The sequence below is a fragment of the Carcharodon carcharias genome, chromosome 9 (assembly GCF_017639515.1).
Source record: "Carcharodon carcharias isolate sCarCar2 chromosome 9, sCarCar2.pri, whole genome shotgun sequence".
Taxonomy (NCBI): domain Eukaryota; kingdom Metazoa; phylum Chordata; class Chondrichthyes; order Lamniformes; family Lamnidae; genus Carcharodon; species Carcharodon carcharias.
In genome coordinates this window covers 122,386,405-122,399,468 of record NC_054475.1, presented here as the reverse complement: position 1 = coordinate 122,399,468, position 13,064 = coordinate 122,386,405, and the positions used below count along the sequence as shown (strand labels likewise).

Here is a 13,064-nt window from a genome sequence, read left to right as displayed (position 1 = left end):
ATACTGCAGATGCTGGAGAATCTGAAATAAAAACAGAAAGTGCTAGAAAAATTCAGTAGGTCTGACAGCATCTGAATTAATGTTTCGAGTGCAATACGACTCTTCTTCAAAACTCCAATGCTGGCTTATGGCAGCTGCACATTACCTCCATACCAAGGCAGAGATGCAGTACAAAGTGTTGCAGCAGCAAGCAGTGGTGTTGAGTGGGCAGGCCTTACTCCCTGTTGAGTGGACAGTTCCAATTGTTGTCTCGTTAGTACACCCAACAGAAGTGATCATTGTAATTTTGCTGTGCCATTTACAGAGACATTGGCACCAATAAGCAGCAGGCACCAGTACAAAAAGATGTACAGGGCAACAATATAAGCTCTCTGAGGGAGATAGAGTACTGGCAGCATGGCTTTCACTCCCAAAGGTGCTACACTGGAACATTTTCCCAGTGTTGGCTGCTTTGTTGCCCACCCTACCTGTTTGACCAATGTTGAACTGCATCTTACCAGTAACTCAGCAACATCAATGTTGGAATCTTTTGCTGCTTCCAGATTAGACATATGCAATGTGATGTTTTAACTAATGACAACATTTAATTAACTGCAGTGCACTTTAGTGTACAGATACATGTGCATCAACAACTTGCATTTATATAGTAACTTTAACATAGAAATCACTCCCAAGACACATCATGCCCTCAACAATATACAAATGCACACTGGATCCCTGTATAATTATTACATTGTATTCTTATGTGCCAGTACTTTTCATCTTTATGGTTAAGAAAATAATGATTAAAAACTGTTGCACATAACAGTGACTAGTCTTTGAAAATATTTTACTGGCTGTAACAAACTATGACACATCCTGAGGTGGTGAAAAACACAATAGAAATGCAAGTCTTTCTTTATAGTCTCCATTGTACAGCTCTGCAAACTCCGTTGTATGTTTTAATGTACTCAAATGTTAAACTGCATTGATCTGATGTGTAATTTTCAAATTCAAATATGAAATTAGTACTATAGTACTAATTAGTACTATGATGTGGACATGCATTTTTTCAATGCAAGGGTAATGTTATTTCATATTTAGTTGGCAAGGCACAGGAGTGGCAGCGATGACTTGATTATCAATGTCATTTTAAAAGATGACATTTCAAAATATTGTTATTTTTCTGCCTTTAAGATTTAAAAATAAGAAAAAAATGGACCCCCCCCAAAAAGTTGAATAAAATTGCAAAAGGTCAATAAAGTATTTTTCAATGTTGCTAAGACTCATGGTAACAAACAATCACTTAATTTTTTTGAAGAGTACACCCTAACTAATGATTTACATGATTCATGAACACCACCTTCATGGGCCTCACCAACAGAATCTTAATCGGCCTCTACTCAGATTTAAAATGTAACTTGAAGAACTTGTTGTGTCCTGGCCTTTATAACAGACAACAAATAACAATTGGTGGCAAACTGATGGAAACAGTAGTAAATAGTTATTTCCGCCGATAAATTCCTGGATTGTTTTGAATTGGTGAATTAGTAAACGCACAAAAAAGAAATCACTTCAAAGTAAGGCAAAGAAGCCCTTTTAGAAATTGGAGATGAGATGGTCGTAATATAAATGCAAGTTCCTTCTGATCACTCTTACAGTTTGTAGTCAGTTCTTTGTTGAAGGAGTATATCAATAAAGTATGGCCTATCATTCTAATAAACCCAGGCTTTGCTTTAATGAAACAAAAACAAAAAATAGCTGGAAAAACTCAGCAAGTCTGACAGCATCTGCGGAGAGGAATACAGTTAACAATTCGAGTCCATATGACTCTTCATCAAAACTAAGGAAATATAGAAATGAGATGAAATATAAACTGGTTGAGGGGGGTGGGACAGGTAGAGCTGGAGAGAGGGCCAGTGATAGGTGGAGGCAAAGAAGAGATTGCCAAAGATGTCATAGACAAAAGGACAAAGGGGTGTTGACGGTGGTGATATTAGCTAAGGAATATGCTAATAGTGACATTAAGGGTAGAAATTTTAAGGGTAGGCTTTAATGACCTTGGGGGACTATCAGTATGGTCACTGTGTCAGTCTATTGCTGTGCCTTGTCACGTGTCTAACTCCGAATGAAAGACTTACACTTGCTACAAAGTATATATTCTTCATAGCTTTACTTCAACAAAACCAGATACGCTTTTCCATCCTTTTTTAAAATTCAAAACTTATCTGTTTTCCTGCTAAAAATTAGGTGCAGAAATGTAGGGACATCCGACCTGTGATACGAGCATGACGTGCCGAGGTGAAAGCAAAATACTGCGGATGCTGGAAATCTGAAACAAAAACAAAAATTGCTGGAAAAACTCAGCAGGTCTGACAGCATCTGGGGAGAGAAAGACAGTTAACATTTCGAGTCCGTGTCAGTCTTCAGACTGATTCAAGGTGTGCTGAGATCGCACACCCAGTGAACACGTCTCTAGACCCAAGATTAAAAGGATGAAAAGTTTCAGGGATTTCTCTCTCTCTCTCTGATACAGAAGGGTTTTGTTTATGTTTACTAATTCACCAACTCAAAAAGAGAAGCTGAAGGAATGTATCGGTGGAAATCATTAAAACATGATTTTAAGGCGCCCCAACCTCCCCTGCCACTCGATATCCTTGTAGTCCTGTATTACAATCAGCCAAAGGGTGTTCCCCACTGGACAACCCATTTCATGCATATTTTCCCCCGATGGAAGTCCCACATTATCCCAAAGCGAAGCTTTGTGCACATCTCTTATCTGGAGCCTTTTTTGTATTTTGTGTGACAGACTGTGTGGTGTGAAATCCACTGAAATCTATTCCATTGGTTGGCATGCTTCTCTGTGTCCCACTGAGCAACAGCGCAATTAATTACAAAAACAGAATTACCTGGAAAAACTCAGCAGGTCTGGCAGCATCGGCGGAGAAGAAAAGAGTTGACGTTTCGAGTCCTCATGACCCTTCGACAGAAGGGTCTGTCGAAGGGTCATGAGGACTCGAAACGTCAACTCTTTTCTTCTCCGCCGATGCTGCCAGACCTGCTGAGTTTTTCCAGGTAATTCTGTTTTTGTTTTGGATTTCCAGCATCCGCAGTTTTTTTGTTTTTAGCGCAATTAATTACTTTGAAATGCAATGCCTGCTGCTATATGGGTGAACGGAGTTGCTGTTTCGGGTGGAACGAACTCCAACATGAATTTGATTGTTTTATCATTTGTCGGACCGTTTCGAAGAAACCCATCAACGACTTTTAAATATACTCCAGTTTAAATTACAACCGAAACATCTTGTCAGTTCAGAACAGTATAGCGCAAGCGCAGAAAATCCCTTCCAGCTCCTGTATGGTTCGCTGTGTACCGAATCTTTACAAAGCGCACACCCTTCAATCAACAGACAACTGCAAGAGATGTAAAGGACTGCATTAGAAACACTGAGAGCTTTACAATCACTGGCATTCAGAACCAATACTTTTATTTCTTTTCACGTACACGTTAATTGGACGCAAGAATAGGTTAGCAATAAAAAGAACAAGCAAATTCCCTATCTCAATAATTAAGCAAACACTGTACATGAGAAGATTATTCTATCAATGATTCATATTTCCATTGTAAGTGGCCCATCACTAGTTGGTACTTGGAACTCCTCTGCGGGTTCTCCTGATAGTTTCCAAAGGAAATCTTAAGGGTTTCAGGAAGGGTGTGGGGGAAAGGATGTATGTTAATGTACAGGATGCCTCAGTTGTGTGGGACAGGCTGGACCTTTTGCTGTCTGATAGTACAGGCTTTGCAATGGCGAGAGTTATACCACCTGGCATCCAATGATATACTGCTGCTGCAAATCTGCAATTTCCCTCATCACGGTTAAAGTCACAAAATCTAATTGTGAGTAATTCAGTTAAAAGTAACCTGCAGTTGGTGAAAGAGTTTGTACATCGACAGGGTCTTTATAAAATGACATGAAATGCCTTATGTTTTTTTTAATACACTTTTGGCACTCTGAAGTGTGATATCTGAGAGATGACGAGTTCCAGTGGGAGTGAGCCACCTCTTGTACAGCCGGATGGGTGCCCTGTCCCTAGAAAACCAGTCTTTTCTTTCTTTAAGGTCGCTGTACATATAAATATAAATTAATTTACTACACTTCAAGATACTGCCGTGTACACTGCCAAACACTTCGATGAAGTTTAACCGCTGCTGCACTTGGATAAGTTTCGATTACCAGAAACAAAGAAGGTTTGAGACTGGGACATTACCGCCAACACTGGTGCTGCTTCAGGCCTTGCTGGAACTCGATGCGAGGACATCCTTTGTTTTAAAGAGTGCGCCGTTCAAATGCGCATAATGTACACCGTAAAACTATGACCATAAAATGTTCAAAGCTCAGATATAGAATGATCATAAAATACACGAAGATCGAGATACTCATAAAGCATGCTTTAAAGATTATTGCGGTGCAATAGTGATCCCTCACAAGAGGTGTGAGCCGGATTCAAGGAGTACTCGCGTTGCTGATTAACTGCTTTTGTGAAGAGCCGAACGGACAACTGATCCCATCGCAAATGTATATTAACTATGTGGACTCTGCTAAGGGGTCCAATCTTTCCGAAGAGCAATATTGGGAATAGATTACCTTATCGAATCAAGGGTAAGGATTCCTGTGAACTTTTGAGAATCCAACCAAGTGCGTGTTAATGGAAACTAGCCTTGATTCTTTCTCTAGATTACTTTCTTTCTAAGCCAACATTATAGTCTCCAGAATCTGCTTTTTGCTTATTTTTCAAATGGAACCCCGCTCAACAAATTTAGACCCAGACATGGTTATTTACAATGAATTTCCACGGTGATTCCCGATTCGGCTTGGGTGTGCCAGGATATAACCGCTCTGCTCGCGCGTTTAGTTGACTTGAAAGCCACAAAGCTTGGTCCCTCCCGTTCTCAAATCACTCTCCGTGTTTTTTCCCTGCATTGCTTTCGCGGTCTTCCCCTGTCAAGCTTCACAGCTCTCCAGCCGGTGCCCAGAGTCACAACTCGCATTGTACTCTCCATTCAGATCCAGATCTCTGTTAAACCCACGTTGAACCGATCAGATACAGTGGTTGACTGTCTGTGGCCACTGCCTAACATTCCCATCTCTGAAACTCTTCTCGGCCGCCAGGCTGCTGGCACTGGGACAGGGTGAAGTGTTCTGGGCCACCAATTTAAATGGGTTGGCTGTCAGTCTGGAAGGTGCAGACAATTGATACCCATAAAAAGTGTATGGGCGCCGCGCAGGCATGTTGTACAAGTCTTGGTGCATTTGACTCTCCTGAGACACGGTGCACCCTGGATGAATCATTTGAAGGGGTGAAAGTGTCCCCCGAGCTGTGAGCTGCAAGTCGTGCCCGCCGCAGTTTGCACTCTTCCCGTTGTTTACAGTCAGCGCGTTGAGTGAGGACAGAGAGGGGAACCGGAAGAGGAGCGGTGGCGATCTCTGAGGCACCAAAATCTCCGGCGGCGAGCTGTCGACTCTCAGCCTGTCGCAGAGGGGCACAGCGAAACGCTGAGGAGCCGGGCTTCGAGCCGGGCCCACCTTGTAGCACACCGGGCCGTCCACACCGCAGAGGGGAGAGTCTTGGCAGCCCAAACCCAGGGACGCTGAAGACACATGGAACAAGGGCGGAGAGCAGGATGGAGAGAGCACCGAGCTCAAGGGAGTGGGAGTCCCGGTGCAGGAACTTCCCAGAGGAGAGGCAGAGCACCCAACTGGGGAGGAAAAAACCAGAAATGCACGGTATTAAACTGTCTGCGGACACAGCTCACACTTTATAAATAGTTCTTACAATGAGGGGTAGCTCTTCCACACAATAAACAAGGAGATGTAGGGAGAGGCGGATATTTATTTTAATTCATGTATTGAATGAACTGATATCTTACTGAGATCACACAGCTGCTTGCATAGATTCCGGGAAATGCACATACCTGGCTTTTGAATGTTAAAGTTTTGGAAGTCTAGGGACGGTCTACAGTCGACAGGTCTCCAGGGATAACTGTCCATCACTCGTTCCAGACTAACCCTAAATGCAAGATGGCATGTTACAGCTTTAATAGCTCTTTGATCTGAAGCATCACAGATATCCTCACAATTCTCGGATTGTCTTAAATATATTAACAAAAATAGCGACACCTAAAAGTCTTTAACAATCACTGCAGCCACTAAATAGACACCAGTTACAAGACGACTCATAACTTCCCCCAGCAAAAACCTGAGCTGGTTTGATTGGTTAATGGTTAATATCGGGATCCGTGAATCTAGACATCGCCTGTGATATCTCCACGCCCATTTGAAATGATGCATTACGGTTTGAGGTTAGGGGGTTTTAGTGTACCTGTTTCTCCCGGGATCCCTGAAACCTTTGGCGAAAGGATTTCGGTCAATCTTCAACCTTGTAATCTACAAAAGTACGAAAACGCGAAGTTACAAGTAAGAACAGGTCGATGAACATGATAAATATCACGGGTCAATTCTCATTTTAAACTGTTTGGGAAGCGGGGAGTTCAAGTTAAAGGGAGAAAAATAAGCCTGGCAGAAAGAGAATGGATTGAATTTGGGATCCAAGTTTATAGGTACAGATATTTCCTTTTAAGAACAACAATATTCAGATAGAAATTTGCGCTTGAAATTGACAGAATTGATGAGAAGCCGTGGAGTTATATAGCTACAATGGAAACCGACTTAAAGACCCACTGGGAGATATCGAGCAATGAGTAAAAATTGTACATCGATTAAAGATACAGATAATATGGTTTATATATACATAAATAATATATGAAACATATACAATGTGCATTGTAAAGTAAGTAATAATGGACACCTATTGACGTATAGTTATAATTGCTATGTATCTGGAAGTCAGCCTCTATTTGGCAGATACTAGTCTCTCTAAGGAGGCCGGGTCTCTCTCGCCTACCCGTCGGCGTTTCTCCCTCTCACCTGTGTCTCTGTCGCACTCTCTCTCTCTCCTGCCTGTCAGTCCCCCTCTCTCTCCTATATGACAGCCTCTCTCTCGCCCCTCCCTGGCAGTTTCTCTCTCTCCCTCTCTCTAACCTGTAAATCTCTCTCCTATGTCAGTGTTCCTCTCTCTTCTGTCAGCCCCCCTTTCTCTACTTTATTTCAATCGCTCTCTCTCCCTCCCCTCCCCCCAAGTCCCTCTCTCTCTCTCTCCTACACACACTCCCTCCCACCTACACACAGTGGCAGCAGTGTGTACCATCTACAAGATGCACCGCAAGAACTCACCAACCCTCCTTAGACAGCACCTTCCAAACCCGCAAATGTTACCATCTAGAAGGACAAGAGCAACAGACAGATGAAAACACCACCACCTGCAAGTTCCCCTCCAAGCCGCTCACCATCCTGACTTAGAACTATATCACCATTCCTTCAATGTCACTGGGTCAAAATCCTGGAACTCCCTTTGTAACAGCACTGTGGGTGTACCTACACCACATGGAATGCAGAAATTCAAGAAGGCAGCTTATCACCACCTTTTGAAGGACAGTTAGGGATGGACAATAAATGCTGGCCTGGCCAGCAATGCCCACATCCTGTGAAAGAATAAAAATGATAGTGTCTCTCACTTTTCTGTCAATCTTTCTCTCCCCCTACCTGTCCATATCTCTCTCTTCCCTACCTGTCCATATCTCCCTCTCTCCCCTGTCTGTCCATATCTCTCTCTCTCTCCCATACCTGTCCATTTCTCTCTCTCCTACCTATCCATATCTCTCTCTCTCCACCTACCTGTCCATGTCTCTCTCGCTCTCCCACCTACCTGTCAGTCTCCCTCTCTCTCCTTCAGTCCTGTCCCTCTTGCCAGTCTCTCTCTTTCTCCTACCTGTCTATCTCTCTTTCTCTTCTATCTGTCAGCATGTCCCTCTGTCTCTCCTATCTATATGTCTCTCTCCTACCCCTCAGTCTCACAGTCTCTCTCTCTCCTACCTCTCAGTCTTTTTCTCTCTCTGTCTAACCTGTCAGTCTCTCTCTATCTCCCTTTCTCTCTCCCTCTCTAGTACTTGATAGTTTCTCTTACTATTCTACCAGTCAGTGCCTCTCTCTCTCTGGTACCTAATAGAATCCCTCACTTTTCTACCAGTCAGTCCCTATCTCTCACTCTCATACCTGTCAATATGTGTGTCTTTCTTTCCCGCCTCATTCCAATATCCTTTTCTCTCTCTCCTATCTGTCAGTCTCTCCCTCCACCTATTTCTTTCCTGGCATTGTCCCTGTATTTCTCTCTGACCTGTCAGTATCTCTCTCTCTCTTTCCAATCTATCAGTCTTTCTCTCTCTCCCTCTCTCTATAACCTATCAATGCCTCTCTCTTTCTCAACAACCTGTCAGTGTTTCTGTCTGACTCTCTCTCCAACCTGTCCGTGTCTCTCTCTCTCTCTCTCTGACCTGTCAAAATCTCTCTGTCTCTTCCTCTGACCTGTCAGTGTCTCTCACTCTCTCCCACTCTCTAGCTTGTCCGTTTCTCACTCTCCCTTTCTCCGACCCGTCAGCCTCTCTCTGACCCTGTCAGTCTCTCTCTCTCTGATCTGTCAATGTCTCTCTCTCTCTCTATCTCTCTGACCTGACAGTCTCTCTCTCTCATTCTCTCTGACCTGTCAATGTCCCTCTCTCTCTCTTTCACTCTGATCTGGCAGTGTCTGTCTGTCTGTCTGTCTCTCTCTCTCTCTATCTGACCTGCCAGTCTCTCTCTCTCTCTCTGATCTGTCAATGCCTCCCTCTCTCTCTCTCCAATCTGTCAGTCTCTCTCTCTCTGACCTGTCAATGCTTCTCTCTCTCTCTGACCTGTCAATGTTTCTCTCTCTGATCTGTCAGTGGCTCTGCCTCTCTCTCTCTTTCTGACATGTCAGTGTCCCTCTCTCTCTCTCTCTCTGTCCTATTGGTGTCTCCCTCTCTCTCGTCTGTGTCTCTCTCTCTCTCTGACCTGCCAGTGCCTCGCTCTCTCTCCCTCTGACCTGTCAGTCTCTCTCTTTGTCTCTCTCCAACCTGTCAGTGTTTCTCTCTCTCTCATCTGACAGTGTCTCTCTCTGTCTCTCTGATCTGTCAGCATGTCTCTCTCTCTCTGATCTGTCAGCGTTTCTGTCTGTCTCTCTCATTCTGACCTGTCAGTGTCTCTCTCTCTCTCTGACCTGCCAGTGTCTCTCTCTATCTCTCTGAACTGTCAGTGTCTCTCACTCTCTCCCGTTCTCCAGCTTGTCTGTTTCTCACTCTCCTTTTCTCCGACCCGTCAGTCTCTCTCTGATCTGTCAATGTCTCTCTCTCTCTCTGACCTTCCAGTCTCTCTCTCGCTCTCTCTGACCTGTCAATGTCCCTCTCTCTCTCTCTCTCTTTGACCTGTCAGTGTTTCTCTCTCCGAACTGTCAGTGTCTCTGCCTCTCTCTCTGACATGTCAGTGTCCCTCTCTCTCTCTCACTCTGATCCGGCAGTGTCTCTCTCTATCTCTCTCTCTCCCTGACTTGCCAGTCTCTCTCTCTCTCTGACCTGTCAATGTCTCTCTCTCTCTCTCTCTCCGACCTGTCGGTGTCTCCCTCTCTCTCTCTAACCTGTCAGTGTCTCTCTCTCTGTGACCTGCCAGTATCTCTCTCTCTGACCTGTCAGTGTCTCTCACTCTCTCCCGCTCTCCTACTTATCTGTTTTTCACTCTCCATTTCTCTGACCTGTCAGTGTCTCTCTCTATCTCTCTGACCTGTCGTGTTTCTCTCTCCAATCTGTCAGTGTCCCTGCCTCTCTCTCTCTTTCTGACATGGCAGTCTCTCTCTCTCTCTCTGACCTGTCAATGTCTCTCTCTCTCTCTCTCTCTCTCTCACTGACCTATCAGCATGTCTCTCTCTCTGTCTCTATCTCTCTCTCTGACCTGTCAGTCACTCTCTCTTCCCTCCCTCTCTCTGACTTGTCAGTGTTTCTCCCTCTGTCTCTCTCATTATGACCTGTTGTCTCTCTCTCTCTCCCTCTCTGACCTGCCAGTGTCTCTCTCTCTCTCCTTCTGACCTGTCAGTCTCTCTTTTTCTCTCTCTCCAACCTGTCAGTGTCTCTCTGTATCTGATCTGTCAGCATGTCTCTCTGTCTCTCTCTCTCTGACCTGTCAGTCTCACTCTCGCTTTCTCATCTTTCAGTGTGTCTCTCTCTCTCCAAGCTGTTGGTGTCTCCCTCTGTCTCTCTCTCCCCGATCTGTCAGTGTTTCTCTCTCCAATCTGTCAGTGTCCCTGCCTCTCTCTCTCTTTCTGACATGTCAGTCTCTCTCTCTCTCTGACCTGTCAATGTCTCTCTCTCTCTCTCACTGACCTATCAGCATGTCTCTCTCTCTGTCTCTATCTCTCTCTCTCTGACCTGTCAGTCACTCTCTCCCCTCCCTCTCTCTGACTTGTCAGTGTTTCTCCCTCTGTCTCTCTCATTATGACCTGTTGTCTCTCTCTCTCTCCCTCTCTCTGACCTGCCAGTCTCTCTCTCTCTCCTTCTGACCTGTCAGTCTCTCTTTTTCTCTCTCCAACCTGTCAGTGTCTCTCTGTCTCTGATCTGTCAGCATGTCTCTCTGTCTCTCTCTCTCTGACCTGTCAGTCTCACTCTCGCTTTCTGATCTTTCAGTGTGTCTCTCTCTCTCCAAGTTGTTGGTGTCTCCCTCTGTCTCTCTCTCCCCGATCTGTCAGTGTTTCTCTCTCCGATCTGTCTGTGTGTGTCTCTCTCTGTCTCTCATTCTCTCTATCTCTCTCCGATCTGTCAGCATCTATCTCTCTCTCTCTTTCTCCTTCTCCCTCTCTTTCCGACCTGCCAGTGTCTCTCCATCTCTGACCTGTCAGTCTGTCAGTATCTCTCTCTGTCTCTCTCTCCGATCTGTCAGAGTCTCTCTCTCTCTCTCTTTGACATGTCAGTGTCTCTCACTCTCTCTCCAGGCTGTCAGTGTTTCACTCTCCCACTGACTTGACAGCATCTCTCTCTCTCTCCCTCTCTCTCTTTCTGACCTGTCAGTGTTTCTGTCTCTCTCCCTCTCTGATCTGTCAGCATGTCTCTCTCTCTCCAAACTGTTAGTGAATCCCTCTGTCTCTCTGATCCATCAGAGTCTGTCTCTCCCTCTCTCTTTCCGACCTGTCAGTCTCTCTCTCTCTCTGACCTGTTAGCATCTTTCTCTCCCCATCCTTTCCGTCAAACACTCTATCTCTCCGATCTGTCAGTGTCTCTCATGCATCCAATCTGTCACCATTCCTCTCTCTTTCTCTCTCTCTCTTGCTGTCTTCTCCCACTCTCTCCCATATTTCAGAGTCCCTCTCTCTCCTATCTGTCATTCTTTCCCTCTCTGACCTGTCAGTGTGTGTCTCTCTCTCTCCCTCTGGCCTGTAAATGTCTCTCACTCTCTATCCCTCTCCAATGTGTCAGTGTCTCGCTCTCTCTCTCTCTCTCTCTCCAACCTGTCAGTGTGTGTCTCTTTCTCTCTCTGACCTGTCAGTGCCTCTCTTTCTTTATGATCTGTCAGTGTCTCCCTCTCTCTCTCTGGGCTGTCAGTGTCTCTCCCTCTTTCTCTCTCTCTCTCTCTCCTATCCCATCCATCAGACACTCTATCTCTCCTATCTGTCAGTGTCTCTCTCTCTGATCTGTCAGTGTGTGTCTCTCTCTGTCTCTCTCTGTCTCTCTCTCTCTGATCTGTCAGTCACTCTCTCTCCCTCTCTCTCTCTGACCTGTCAGTGTTTCTCTCTCTGCCTCTCTCATTTTGATCTGTCAGTGTCTCTCTCAGTCTCTCTGATCTGTCAGCGTGTCTCGCACTCTGTCTCTCTTTCTCTCTCTGTCTCTGACCTGTCAGTCACTCTCTCTCCCTCTGTCCCTCTCTCTGTCTGACCTGTCAGTGACTCTCCCTCTCTCTCTCCCTCTGATTCTGACCTGTCAGTGTCTCTCTCTCTCCTACTCTGAACTGTCAGTCTCTCTCTCCCTCTCTCTCCAAGCTGTCAGTATTTCCCTCTCTTCTTTCTCCCTGACCTGCCAGTGCCTCCCTTTCCTTCTGACCTGTCTGCCTCTCTCTCTGTCTCTCCAACCTGTCAGTCTCTCTCTCTCTGTCTCTCTTTCTCTATCTCTCTCCCTCTCTCCCTTTCTCTCTCTGACCTGTCTCATTATGACCTGTCAGTATCTCTCCCTCTCTGATCTGTCAGTATCTCTCTCTGTGTCTCTGATCTGTTAGTGTCTCTTTCCCTGTCTCTCTCTCTCTATCTCTGTCTCTAATCTGTCAGTCACTCTCTCCCCCTCTCTCTCTCTGACCTGCCAGTGCCTCTCTCTCTCCCTCTGACCTATCAGTCTCTCTCTTTCTCTCTCTCCAACCTGTCAGTATCTCTCTCTCTCATCTGTCAGTGTCTCTCTCTGTTTCTCTCTCCAATCTGTCAGTTTCTCTCTCTCTATATCTCATTCTGACCTGACAGTCTCTCTCTCTCTATCTGACCTGCCAGTGTCCTTCTCTCTCTCCTTCTCTCTGATCTGTCAGTCTCTCTCTCTCTCTCCCTGACCTGTCAGTCACTCACTGTCTCTCTCTCACCACCTCTCTCTCTCTGACCTGTCAGTCTCTCTCTCTCTGACCTGTCAATGTCTCTCTCTCACACTTACCTGTCAGTTACTCTTGCTCTCCGTCTCTCTCTGACCTGTCAGTGTCTCTCTCTGACTCTGATTTGTCAGTGTGTGTCTCTCTCTCTGTCTCTCACTCTCTATCTGTCTTTGTCCTGTCAGTCTTGCTCTCTTTCCGACCTGCCACTCTCTCTTTCTTTCTCTCTCTGACCTGTCAGTCTCTCTCTCTCTCTCCAACCTGTCAGTGTTCCCCCCACCCTCCCCCCTCCCCCCCTCCGTCTCTCTGTCCTGTCAGTCTCTCTCTCTCTCCAACCTGTCAGTGTCTCTCTCTCTCTCTCTGATCTGTCAGCGTCTCTTTCTTTCTCTCTGATCTGTCAGGGTGTCTCTCTCTCTATGTCTCTCTCTCTGACCTGTCATTCACTCTCTCTCTCTCTGACCTGTCAGTCACTCACTGTCTCTCTCTCCTTCTCTCTCTCCCTCCGACCTGTCA

At 45.5% G+C, this 13,064-nt stretch overlaps 1 protein-coding gene across 1 annotated transcript in view; it reads right to left on the bottom strand.

Annotated features, from left to right (window-relative positions):
* LOC121282283 (T-box transcription factor TBX22-like) overlaps nt 1–13,064 on the bottom strand; it is a 122,646-nt gene that overhangs the window by 88,976 nt on the left and 20,606 nt on the right. Inside the window, exons 6-7 of the mRNA XM_041195928.1 lie at nt 6,361–6,425; nt 5,954–6,048 (exon numbers count right to left, since the gene is read on the bottom strand). Of these exons, the coding sequence (XP_041051862.1) occupies nt 5,954–6,048; nt 6,361–6,425 (160 nt within the window). The remainder of the gene's footprint in view (nt 1–5,953; nt 6,049–6,360; nt 6,426–13,064) is intronic.